This window comes from Ipomoea triloba, chromosome 1, assembly GCF_003576645.1.
Source record: "Ipomoea triloba cultivar NCNSP0323 chromosome 1, ASM357664v1".
Classification (NCBI taxonomy): Eukaryota; Viridiplantae; Streptophyta; class Magnoliopsida; order Solanales; family Convolvulaceae; genus Ipomoea; species Ipomoea triloba.
The window spans coordinates 31956183-31968803 of record NC_044916.1 but is presented as its reverse complement, the minus strand read 5'-3'; the positions used below and the strand labels follow the sequence as shown (position 1 = coordinate 31968803).

The 12621-nt window shown below is 36.8% G+C and overlaps 3 protein-coding genes across 9 annotated transcripts in view; 1 reads left to right on the top strand and 2 right to left on the bottom strand.

The window, feature by feature from the left end:
- LOC116029477 (protein TRIGALACTOSYLDIACYLGLYCEROL 2, chloroplastic) overlaps positions 1-319 on the bottom strand; it is a 5723-nt gene extending 5404 nt beyond the window's left edge. Inside the window, exon 1 of one of the 2 annotated variants that reach the window (XM_031271532.1) lies at positions 47-319. The gene's annotated coding sequence lies outside the window, so the exon portion shown is untranslated. The remainder of the gene's footprint in view (positions 1-46) is intronic. The other variant, XM_031271524.1, reaches the window with a different exon arrangement.
- A 1133-nt stretch (positions 320-1452) lies between these two features.
- LOC116012470 lies at positions 1453-6965 on the bottom strand. The gene is made up of 5 exons (XM_031252013.1): positions 6920-6965; positions 3136-3304; positions 2837-3053; positions 1883-2235; positions 1453-1757 (listed from the first exon to the last, which is right to left on the bottom strand). Exons 1-5 carry the CDS (start codon positions 6963-6965, stop codon positions 1643-1645), a joined length of 900 nt encoding a protein of 299 aa, XP_031107873.1. The 3' UTR covers positions 1453-1642.
- Positions 6966-7068: 103 nt separating this feature from the next.
- The window catches only part of LOC116025218 (pentatricopeptide repeat-containing protein At4g13650), a 7063-nt gene continuing 1510 nt past the window's right edge, over positions 7069-12621 (top strand). Inside the window, exons 1-5 of one of the 6 annotated variants that reach the window (XM_031266403.1) lie at positions 7069-7256; positions 7338-10582; positions 10956-11037; positions 11553-11799; positions 11934-12010. In XM_031266403.1, coding sequence (XP_031122263.1) covers positions 7191-7256; positions 7338-10445 — 3174 coding nt within the window. In that variant the 5' untranslated portion in view covers positions 7069-7190 and the 3' untranslated portion in view covers positions 10446-10582; positions 10956-11037; positions 11553-11799; positions 11934-12010. Of the gene's footprint in view, positions 7257-7337; positions 10583-10910; positions 11038-11548; positions 11805-11933; positions 12011-12621 lie in introns of all 6 variants that reach the window. The other 5 variants (XM_031266395.1, XM_031266381.1, XM_031266374.1 and 2 more) reach the window with 5 other exon arrangements.

The window sequence follows — 12621 nt, the reverse complement described above, 5'->3', positions numbered from 1 at the left end:
AAAAAAAAAGGGGGGGGGGGGGGGGGGGGAAAGATTAGATTTTTACCACAGAGGAGAAAATAACAATCGAAGAAGAAGATGAAGAACTCACTGAAAATCGTTCAGGAAAAGGAGCAGAGAGACAGAGACTGCGCCAGAGCGGAGGGGTAGGAGGGGAGAGTGGTGAGGGTTCAGCCTGTGCTTAAATTGTGGATTCGAAATAAGGCGAAACAGCGAGCGTGATTGGCTACAACGACGAAGAGAAGTCAACCTTTCTGAAACCTTCCAATCAGAGCCTGACACGTAGTGCCGTGCATGGAAGTCTTTGTACGCCCTGTGCTTCTGGATGGATGTATCCATGCGTTACAAATACTTTAAACGGATCCCGGCTGGCTAACGTTCTGAACCAGGGTTATAAATGGAAGTCTAATTAAATTTCTTCCACATGGGCCTACAAAAAAATCTGATCAATTAACTTAGGCCCATTTAAATGACGATTTTGGACCTCCTTACAATTCCCTGTACCACCGACCAAGATTCATATTGCATTGTGAACCCTGATAAAAAAAATTATGTATTTCAAATTAACATATTCTATACCTATAGTTAACAGTTTCTATACATGTAAACAAATAACTTGACAATTATTTACACATAGTATGATAGTTATAGGTACAGAAATTGTCAACTATATGTACAGAGCGTGCCAATTATAGATACAAAATCTGAAGATTATTTTTGAACCAAGGTCTACAATGCAAGGTAGACCCTGATCCATGGTATCCCAATTCAATTGTTATACCATGAACCAGGGTTCATATTGCATTTGTGAACCCTGATACAAAATATCTTCAATTAACACATTTTGTACCTGTAGTTAACAATTTCTATATATGTAAACACATAACTTGATAATTGCTGAAACATAATATGATAACTACAGCCTACAGGTACAAAAATTGTTAACTGCAAGTACAAAATGTGTCAACAACAGATACATAATCTTAAAGTTATTTTTAAACTATGATATACATGATCCATAGTATAATTTGTCATTGTAAGAAGGATGGGCTAAGCCAAATGTGAGCATGTGCTACAAAAAGGGGTTTTGATGTGGCTAAGTGTGGAAGCTTTGCTCGAGATTCTAGTGGTATGTAGTTCGTTAGTGTGCTTTATGTTTAACATTTGTTCCTATAGTAGTAAGTGATGCATTAGATTAGTTTTAAAGAAGTACGACTTGTTTTTTAGGTGATCAAGTATTCTAATAAATATACCAACTTGATTGAGAGTTGGTTAATATACTAATAATAATCACGGATCGTTATACCGTGCACCAGGATGCACAATGCATTATACACCCCGTAATGTGATCAGTTCTGTATATTCTAGGTCATCGTTAAGGTTGATGCCCGATTGACCCCAACTTTCATCAAATTCATCAAATAAAGGTTTAAAAAAAAGGGACTGATTATTCTTTATGTAATTATGAAAAAATATAATCCCCAAAGTAGCATGCGATGCAACAAAAGGGAAGGGTTTTACACATGGAAGGGAATTAAAATGGTTCCAACGCAACCAAGCAAGGAAGCATCACCTCCCGCGGCCACCTTTTCCCTTGCGTTTCTTGGACTTGTTATTCGCCTTCGCTTTATTGCGCTCACCCTCATTCTTCACCATCCACCACACAGTCATTTGAGCTGTCAGCCAATCTTTCACCACGATTCTTGAACCTTACAAGATCTAAAGAAGCTGACCAAGATTTTGGAACTTCCAAGTCCCTGGGCAAAAAATAAAAGCAATTTAGAAGAGTTGTCATATCTTTAAACAATGTAGAATGTAATACTATAATTCCCAACGAGAATTCTCATTGCAGGTATGATAGGATATGTAGAAACCAACATACCCATCTAGGCACTTCTGCTTGCACAAATTGATAAAATCATCAGTATACCTAGCAAACATGCCATCAAGACGTTTCAATAATTTTCGAGCCCCATCAAGAGACAATAAATCCCAAGCCCTCAACACTTGTGTGTATTTCGTCTCCTTCTGAATGTCAATGGTGCAGACTATATAGTACCCTTCAACCTTAAACTGCTTCACAATCTGTGATGAAGTTTCACACACCAAATCCACACCTTTTCTCTTAGGTCTCCATCCACCAGCAAGCTTAATTAAAAGATTAAGCACTGCCATTTTCATGCTAGATGTCACCATGTTTTTAAATGATCTTTTGAAATTGTCATTTAAAAGAACCTAACAACACAAGGAAAGGAAAATATAAATAATATCCAAAATGGCATTAGTACCTACTAACCTTAGACAATTAGGGAGCATACTAAAATCGAAAAGATAAACACCGGATAGATGAGTTATAATCTAAAATTGCGCCAAGGTCACACAACTAGGCTATATTGCACATGGGCCAAACCAAACTAAAAGACTAAAACCACTCAAATGACTAGTGTAATCCATGACCTTATAAACCCATATGTTCTCTCTTATGTTTTCAATGTAGGACTCTAGACTAGATGAAAAATGGAAAAGAAATTATTAAAAAAAAAAAAAGGTGATTGCATTAAGATAAAAATTAAAAACATAGCAATTCAAAGTATCGTCTAACTCATTCGATTCAAACACCACATATATAGTTGAAGCATTAAGTGTAAGAAACACATTAAAGGTCAACTCCCAACATCCCCCTCTAATTTACCCAAAAAGACAAATTTGCCTTACAACAATTAGGCAGAGTGGATATGTTGAATGTAATGACAAACAAATGCTAAAGCAGTCAAATTTGACATCGTTGAGACCACACGTTTGGCAACAATAGGATCAAGCAATCAAATCTGTTTACCTTCCATCTTTGACTTTTGAACACAGTACTATCTGCATTGAGCAAATCATCAAGTTGATCCAGTTCTTTCATGACATCTAAAATAGTTTTCGACAGACCACTGTCTTCATCAGCAGAGAAGAGGCGCTGACGATCCTTTGCATCTAGAACTAATCCTTTCCAAACTGAATTGCTATCAAATAGTGTCCTTTCATTTCCCAAGATCCACAAACAGTGCCTAGAAGAAATAGAAGAAATAGTTATTAGACACTTTAAGGACTGTTAGTTTCAAATTAGAAAGATCAGAAGAAAACACATACTGTGCCCTGGTCAGAGCAACATTAGTTCTTTGCAAACTTCTAATAAAACCAATGGAGCCACTACTATTAAATCTCACAGTTGATATTATTATGATATCTTCTTCTCCACCCTGGAACCCATCAATAGACTTCACCTTAATTGCAAACCCGTTAAGGTTGTCGTAGATTTCTGCCAATAGTATCGATTATTGACCGAATCTGAAATAACAATTTGACATTTCGATGTAGGCGGAAAAAATAAATTAAAAAAAAAAAGATTTAAAGAAAATCAAAATCACTCGAATCAGTAAAAACTTAGAAGCGATGACAAGATCTTACCAGCTAGGGCGACGGGTATGTGAATTGTCAATGTTGGCCGGCACCGGGTATAGAGGTAGACTGGAAATTAAGAAATCTCACTACCCGAGAGAAGGAGAGAGAGATATGACGGGAAATACACTCTACTCTACTATGTAGAGAGTACGGTATATTATTTTTGTATAGTACGTCAGTTGCGTATTTTACCTTTTACGGTTTACCCTTCACGGCTTTACCTCTTTTATTTTTTAATTTTTTTTTAGCTAATTCGATTTTTTGTTTTATGATGTTTTTGGAAAGCACGAAAATGACTTCTTAAAAATGTTTTTTGAAAAATAGTTTCATTTTTAGTGTTTAGTTGCATTCTGAAAAATTATCTTTGTGTGTTTGGTTCATTTTCCGAAAAATAAGTATAAATGTATAATTATATATTTTTATTATTTTATTTAAAATATAAAAATATATAAACTAATAATCTTTATTATTATTATAGAAAAAAATCAAAAAAAAAAAACACATGCTCTGGTTTCGGCGACAACTATAGTCGTTCCGGCGAACTGATTTCTGTTGAAAATCAGTCCGCCGGACTGGAGCTCTCTCGCTTGGAGTCATTCTTGGTTGTAGCTTTTAGGTACACGCAAATACCCGGAGTATTCCGGGGTTATCGATCCACAGGGAATGGTTGGTCAAGCACTAACTCGGATTGATTCTTGTGAAGCTAGTTCGGTCATAACATGGTTATAGCAAACAAAACTAAATAACAAAAATAAAAAAACAACAAATGAAGAGAGATATATTAGATGCAACATATGTAAGGATATGGATCGGGTCAATATCTATCATGTGTCAAACAAATGTAGAAAAGAAGTTTTATCCCTTGTGAATGGAGGAAATGCACTAAAGTCCCCGGTGCCACTCTCGTGATCTACCCGAGTGTGCCAAACCGCAAGTTATCTACTCTCGTAGTCTACAAGCGAGGCTCGTCTTAAAGATCCTAAGCAAATCAACATGCCCAAACCCAAGTTAATCCTACAAGTTGTGAGGAGGTAGCCTAAACTAACCTCTAGATTCCAACACGTTGTCACCCGTGAAGGAACCGTTTTGGCTAACTTCTAAATTCCAACCCGCTCTCGCCAGTGAAGGAACCGAAGATTAGCCGAGAAATCCCCCTATAATTTATCAAGCTCTCGCATTGTATAAATCAATAGGTGTGGCAAGAGTGTTCTAGCCATGCCCGATTCTCACCGTGACACAACAACAAACAAGCATGCAATTGGATCCATTAATCACACACTTTTAATAACAAGTCTTGCACACAACAACTCATAGAAGCTAAACTAACAAATCATAATAAATAAAGAACAAACAACAATCTAGACATGAACATAATCCAAAATCCAAATATAAATAAATTTAGAACAAGCATCTTGATACAAGGTTAGCTCAAGGTAAATTAAGGAAAGAAAGGGAAGAAATTCCCCTCGATCCATCGGTTGAAGCTCATAACCTTGTATCATCCCTCTTCTTATTACAAAATAAATCCTAATCTACTCCTACACTACTAAACAAGCCTCACTTGGAGGTCTACATTTTTAAGGAGAAGAAAAGGAAAAGAGAAGAGGGGAAGGGACTAATCTAATCTGAAAATTGGATATTGAAGAATGGAGAAATGAGGGGTATTTATAGTTGGGCAAAGGCAGGGGCAAAATTGGAATTTGGACTGCAGAATTCTCGCGCATGGTCAACGATTTTCGCCGCGGCGAAAGTCCAAAAATCTGGGCAGTGTGAAAATGGACAATAGGCGTCTGTTTCAGGACACAGACAGACGCCTATTGTCCTCCTCCAGAATTTCTGCAGGATCTTCCCCTTTCTCTTTTTGCTTTTGGCTCCATGTTTTATGCCTCTTTTTGCCTTCTTTCATTTGTCTTTTGCTTCCCACTCATCACATCATTCCACCAAGTCATGTCTTCCACCTACTTGGTGCAATTAAATATACACATACAAAACAAGATTATAAATGCCACTATAAAATATTAATATTATGCTCAATTATCAAATCTTCATCATCTTTGGTCAAATAATAATTATTTATCACAATGAAGAAATTCAATATTATTAAGAATATAATATTAATATTTAGTGGTAGAAATGGATTTAAATATGGGGTAAAAATATGACCAAATATACTCTTATCAATTCTCTAAAAAATTATATATATGTGATTCTCTGTGGTCAACGAAAATTATTTTCCTAGGGGATATCTCTTGGGCCAATACATACGGTCTTAGATTGAACATGATGGTTGGATCAAATAGACCGACTTCATCCTTTCTTGATCGGATTTCTCGACAATAAAGAACGTTACATTATAAACCTCACCTTACATTCCCGGGCACAAGGTCGATCCGAGCTCAAAGCCTTGGACTTCTAAACCATCTTCCCCTCCGCTGCAGGGATCTCATGCCGCGTGTACAGCTACAACACGATATCAGATATCTTGGTGCATGACGTACACGTGGACATCATGCCGAAGACACAAAACATGTTCCACTCCACATTCCCTATAAATACCCGTATTTATTGCGAGAGGATGGCTTTTTAGCTGACTCTCCCGACTCATTACAACATACCCGACCAAATGTACATAAACTATGCACAAAATGTATTAAATGAAAATACATAATTTTGTATCAAGGATATGAACCCTGATCCATGGCAATGGCAAATTATTGCATGGACTATGGACAAAAAAAAGTACATTATTTTTATACTGAAGGTACATTATTTTTGTATTGTAGGTACATTATTTGATAGTATATATCAAATAATGTACCTTCAGTACAAAAATAATGTACCCTAAAATAATGTATTTATAGTAAAAAGATAATGTACTTTCAGTACAAAATAATATACTTTTGGGTTGTTATGCCGTGGACCCAGGTCCACCTTGCAAGGTGGACCTGGGTCTACATTCACATACACTATACCCTACATTCACAATTTGTAAACTCCACATTCACACATTACAGGATTATATGTTTAGTAACTATACTCTACATTCACATACACTATACTCTATATTCACAATTTGTAAACTTCACATTCACACATTCAAAACTCTATATTCACAGGTCCTATACTCCACATTCACAACTTGAGAACTCCACATTCATACATTACAGGGCTACAAGTTGCTAGAACTTCTTAACTCTATTACAGATTCACACATGCATAACTCTACATTCACGATTTCTATACTCCATATTCACAATTTGAAACCTCCACATTCACACATTTATGGACAACTCTACATTCACACAATCATAAATCTACATTCACGATTTCTATACTCTACATTCACACTTTGAAACCTCTACATTCACACATTTTTTGACAACTCTATATTCAGCAATATGCTTACTAATTTTAAAAAAAAATAAAGACAAAAACGACGTAATTTTGGACCCAAGTCCACCTTGAGATCCACCTTGCAAGGTGGCCACAGCATCATTTGCTCTATACGTGCTTTCCATTTTGGGCTTAGCAGTGCCACTCGATTTATCGATTGATTCGACTTAGAAATTGATTTAACCCAAAACCACTTCTAAACCCCATTATTTTCTGTTTCCTTTTCAATTGAACCATTATTCTTTCATTCTTTCTGAGTTTCTGTAGTTGAGGGGCAGGGGGTAGGAGAGACAGAAAGATTCAAAAATTGTGTATTTAATCAAAATATTGAAAAAGATTGGTTGTTTATTATGCTAAATAGGATTCTTGATGGTTTCATACATTCCCTTCTCAAGCCCTCTGCAAATTGCCTCAAGGTAAGCGCTTTTGTATGTTGATTTCCCCAGTGTGTATTCATTTATTTGCGTTCTGATTTTTGTTTTCGGGAATTGTAACAGGAAACCTTGCATTCTACTTGTTTGAAATCAATCAGGTTAGTGAAGTTAGCTCCTTTTACTAGTTCTGCAAGTGCAATTTCCCCATTTATTGATGATTTTCCGTACGAAGAAAGTGAAGGCAATAATTCGCGTAGCTCTGTTCCTTGCGTGAGAAAAGACAATGGGTTTTCTAATCAGAGATATTGTCTAAGTTCACTAGATAGTTATACGAGAAGTGGGTCTATCTCAGAAGCTAAAGAACTCCAAGGCAAAATATTGAAAACAGATGAGACAATTGGAACCCCCCTTATCAATTCTTATGTTGGTAATGAGGATTTGGCTGGTTCATTACAAGTTCTCAATGACACGCCTTCTAGGAGTAAAAATGTTTCTGAGTGGAATAAGTTGATATCTGGGTTTCAGAATGATGTTAGGATCTTTCATATGTTCTCACGAATGATGAATGAAAATGTCCGCCCAGATGGGAGTACATTCACCACTGTTCTGGGAGCTTGTGGTGGTGCTGAGATTGCATCTCATTTTCATGTCATTGAACAGATTCATGCCATGATTGTGCATTATGGTTTTGCCGGGAGTTGCAATGTCTGTAATTACTTGATTGATTTGTACTCTAAGAATGGGTCGGTAGATTCTGCTAAAAAAGTCTTTGAGGATCTGCATTCAAGGGACAGCGCATCATGGGTTGCCATGACGTCTGGTTTCTGTCAGAACGGGCATGAAAAAGATGCTATTTTTCTCTATAAGGATATGCGTAAATCAGGAGTTATTCCTACTCCATATGCCTTTTCTAGTGTTTTAAGTGCCACCACCAAGTTGCTGTTACTTGAGCTGGGAGAACAGTTCCATTCTATAATCTTAAAGTGGGGATATTTATCGGATGTATATGTGGGCAATGCTCTTGTAGCATTATATTCACGCTGTGGGGCCTTGCTATCTGCGGAGCAAATATTTTCTGAAATGAAGCTTAGGGACAGAGTGTCTTATAACACACTAATATCAGGCTTCTCCATGCAAGGATTCAGTGAGAGGGCTCTCAAATTGTTTGATAAAATGCAAATTGATTCTATAAAGTCTGATTGTGTTACAATCTCGAGCCTCTTGAATGCTTGTGCATCATCAGGGGATCTTCAGAAGGGAAGGCAACTGCATGCATATGCAACAAAGGCAGGCTTATGTTCAGATATAATTATTGAAGGATCTATACTAGACCTTTATGTCAAATGTTCTGATATAAAAACAGCCCGTGATTTTTTCCTAACAACCCAGATGGAAAACATAGTTTTGTGGAATGTTATGCTAGTGGCTTATGGGCAGAAGGGGGATTTGAATGAATCGTGTCGGCTTTTTGCCCAGATGCAGAGTGAAGGACTGCAACCTAATCAATACACTTACCCTAGTATATTGAGAACTTGTACATCTGTGGGTGATCTGGATCTCGGTGAGCAAATACATAGTCAAGTCATAAAGACTGGTTTTCAGCCAAATGTTTATGTTTGTAGTGTGCTTATCGACATGTATGCTAAGCATGGTAAATTAGATGCAGCCCAGAAAATTTTCAGACGTCTCAATGAGGAAGATGTCGTCTCCTGGACATCTATGATTGCTGGATATACTCAGCATGACCTATTTGTTGAAGCAATACGACTTTTTCATCAAATGCAGGACCACCATATTCAATCAGACAATATAGGATTTGCAAGTGCAATCACTGCATGTGCTGGAATTCAAGCACTCAATCAAGGGAGACAAGTGCATGCTCAATCAATCATCTTTGGCTATGCATCAGATCTGTCAATTGGCAATGCACTTGTTTGCCTATATGCTAGATGTGGTAAAGTGCATGATGCATATGTGGCATTTAACAAGATTGATTCAAAAGATAATATTTCATGGAATGGGTTGGTATCAGGATTTGCCCAGAGTGGATACTGTGAGGAAGCATTAAGAGTTTTCTCTAGAATGAATCATTCTGGAGTAGAAGCTAACATGTATACATATGGGTCTGCTGTTAGTGCAGCTGCTAATACAACAAATATTAAACAAGGAAAGCAAATTCATGCTAGGATGATAAAAACTGGTTATGACTCAGAAACAGAAGCTTCCAATGTGTTGATCACAATGTATGCAAAATGCGGAAATCTCAGTGATGCCAGGAGAGAGTTCCTAGAAATGCCTTGCAGAAATCAAGTTTCATGGAATGCCATGATTACTGGCTATTCACAACACGGTCTTGGCAATGAAGCATTAGATCTCTTTGAAGAAATGAAAAATGCAGGGGTGATACCAAACTATGTCACCTATGTTGGTGTTTTGTCAGCCTGCAGCCATGTAAGGCTGGTGGACGAGGGGCTTAGCTACTTCAAGGCTATGAGTGAAGATCATGATTTAGTACCAAGACCAGAGCATTATGCTTGTGTTGTTGATATTTTAGGACGGGCTGGTCAATTGCAGCGTGCAAGAGAATTTGTGGAGACTATGCCCATTGCACCTGATGCAATGGTTTGGAGGACCTTGCTGAGTGCTTGCACAGTTCACAAAAATATTGAAATTGGAGAATTTGCTGGCAACCATCTCTTAGAATTGGAGCCTAAAGATTCAGCAACTTATGTTCTTCTATCAAACTTGTATGCAGTTGTTGGGAGATGGGATCATCGAAATTGCACAAGGCAGCTAATGAAAGACATGGGTGTCAGGAAAGAGCCTGGTCGCAGTTGGATTGAAGTTAAAAACAAGATTCATGCATTTTTCGTTGGTGATCGACTACATCCTCTAGCAGATGAGATTCATACATTTGTAGAGGAACTGAATAAACGTGCAGCTGCAGTTGGTTATATACAAGACTGTCACAACCTTTGGAATGATTTGGAGCTGGAACAGAAGGACGCAACTGCATTTGTACACAGTGAGAAGTTGGCTATTGCATTTGGCCTTCTAAACTTGCCAGATACAATTCCGCTATGTGTGATGAAGAACCTTCGTGTCTGTAATGATTGCCACAACTGGATTAAGTGTGTGTCTAAGGTTGCAAATCGAGCCATTATTGTAAGAGATGCCTACCGTTTCCACCACTTTGAAGATGGTGAATGTTCATGTCAGAACTTTTGGTAACAAGAACCATTGAAGAATACTATGTGAAAAGAGGGTGTGCCAGTTCAGTGCTAAAGGATGAAATTAAATCCTGCAATTTGGGGTTGGAGGGAGTGGGGAACCTTTCTCTCTGCTCAGGATACCTCTCATCAACTATGGTAACTCTTTAGCAACACAAGTACCATAGTATATTCTTGGTTCATTAAACTAAGACAAACCTGTGTTCTTGCTTACTAAAGAGCCTTCTTAACTCTTTAGAAACTTGAATATCTTTTCAACCTTCTTTCTTTTGTTCATCGATCACTTTCACTTAAAAAAAAAATAATAAAAAAAAAAAAAACTAATTTCTTTCCCCTTTAGTAATTTACAAATATGACTTGTGAGAATCACCTATGGAAGTTTCTATATAAGATATTGCCAGAACTGAAGCTTCACCAGAAAGAACCTACCTATAATCGACCATTTCATTAGTATGTTAACTTGCAGGATGTCCCTTGTAATTGTCTGAGGTTGTGTCAAACACTCATTCAGGTAGAGATGAGCACGGAGGTTCAAAGTCCCAAGGACATAAACTTTGGAACTGCAGTCGGTCCAGCTCTTCCCATTTTTCTTGGTAACCTTTCTTCCTGGTTTTGACTGGTTTCAGCTAGTCCTGGTTTTTGCTTCAGTGTCCAGTCAGGATATACAGACACAACTGGATTCTCAAACACGATTTATGTCTATTTATACACTAATGTGCCACCTAGTTTCTTTATTATACTCTCCACATCCCATTCATATTGGCCCTTTTTGTCAACTAACTTTATTTTTAAGCAAAATTTTATGTTTCTAACTTATTGAGATTTGATTCTTGAGGCTGGCTAGTTATTAGAATTTTGCGGAATTGATATACCCCCTCCAAAAAGTTAAAAAAAATAAATAAATTGTGTAGCCCATAAGGAGTTGGAGACCATAGTTAAAGATTTTTCAGTGCTCTTTCAAGCTTGGCATACATTTGTTGACCAATTGGGTGTTGAGCATTGTAGTATTCTGTTTGAAACCTTACTGCATTGAGCATTATCTTTTATCCTATACTAATGTGAAACAGATTTTAAAATTTCCTTTTTATTATTTTTTCCTTGAAGACAGATCTATTGGAAGGATTTATTCTTGAAGATTCTTCATCCATCATACTAATCCATAGAATGACAACGCCTTGGCAACAGTGTTTTGGAAATAGTATTGAAATTTATCAGGCTCCTTCTAAGATAATTGTTTTAGTAGGCTCCAGAAGTTGCCTTTCAACATGAGAATGGCACAGGATGAAACATTCTTGGTATTCTGATAATCCTTCAAATGTGGACCGAACTTCTTTGTTTCTGCTTCTTGAAAGGCGGTGAGGTCTCTTGCAAGTTATCTCACATGTAGACACACAGTCAATATGTTACGGAGTATTTTATTATTAAGATTAAAAACTGGCACTTCCGATGGATGGCATAATTACTATCGGATATACTAACCCATTGACAGATTGCACTTCTTTATACACAGGGTACTAGGAGGAGGATACCTCGGTTGGTATTGGATGATTACTCTTCTCAGGCCAGGTTTGATCCAATCATGTGCTTGTAGCATACTGTTTTATGGCATTTATATTGAAAGATAGTTACATTAATGTGCAAATTATAAAATCAGTGTTTCGTTTAGATTGTTAATGAAAAAATATAATGTGAATTCATATTAATTGGCATTTCAATAAATCATTTATGAAAAAGGTATATGGCATTGCAATAACAAACATAGAAATTTGCTAATGGCATTGCAAAAGTTGCTTCATGGACCATTTCAAAAAATGAAACAAAATAACAGATAGTATATATTAGTTTAAGAAGAAGAAAAAAAAAATGAAACAAATACAATTGTTCTATAGACCTCACCCCTTCTCTCCAACACATGATTTTTCAAAATATAAGGGAAAAAAAGGTTTTTAGACTTGGTTCATCAGGTCAAGCCATTCAAAACATCGTCACCTAGACTGCCCATGTGTACATATTCAATCTTGAATGCTGCTTCTTCTCTAGGAGCCATTCTTGTAATCCTTTTTGTTTCTTACCTTCTTTTTCTGTTTTCCCCCATAAGGGAGAAAATGGTGTTTTTTTGTTTTGTTTTGTTTTTTGTTTTGTTTTGTTTTTTTTTTTTTGTTTTTTTTTTTTTTTTT

Bases quoted from the DNA above. Each gene is read 5' to 3' on its own strand.
- LOC116012470 (XM_031252013.1), bottom strand. From the start codon at position 6,965: ATGGAAAGCACGTATAGAGCAAATGATGCTGTGGCCACCTTGCAAG. The intron at 3,054-3,135 runs GTATGTGTTTTC...TATTTCTTCTAG, and splicing joins GTTGCTCTGACCAGGGCACA to GCACTGTTTGTGGATCTTGG. The intron at 2,236-2,836 runs GTAAACAGATTT...TTGTGTTGTTAG, and splicing joins TCAAAAGTCAAAGATGGAAG to GTTCTTTTAAATGACAATTT.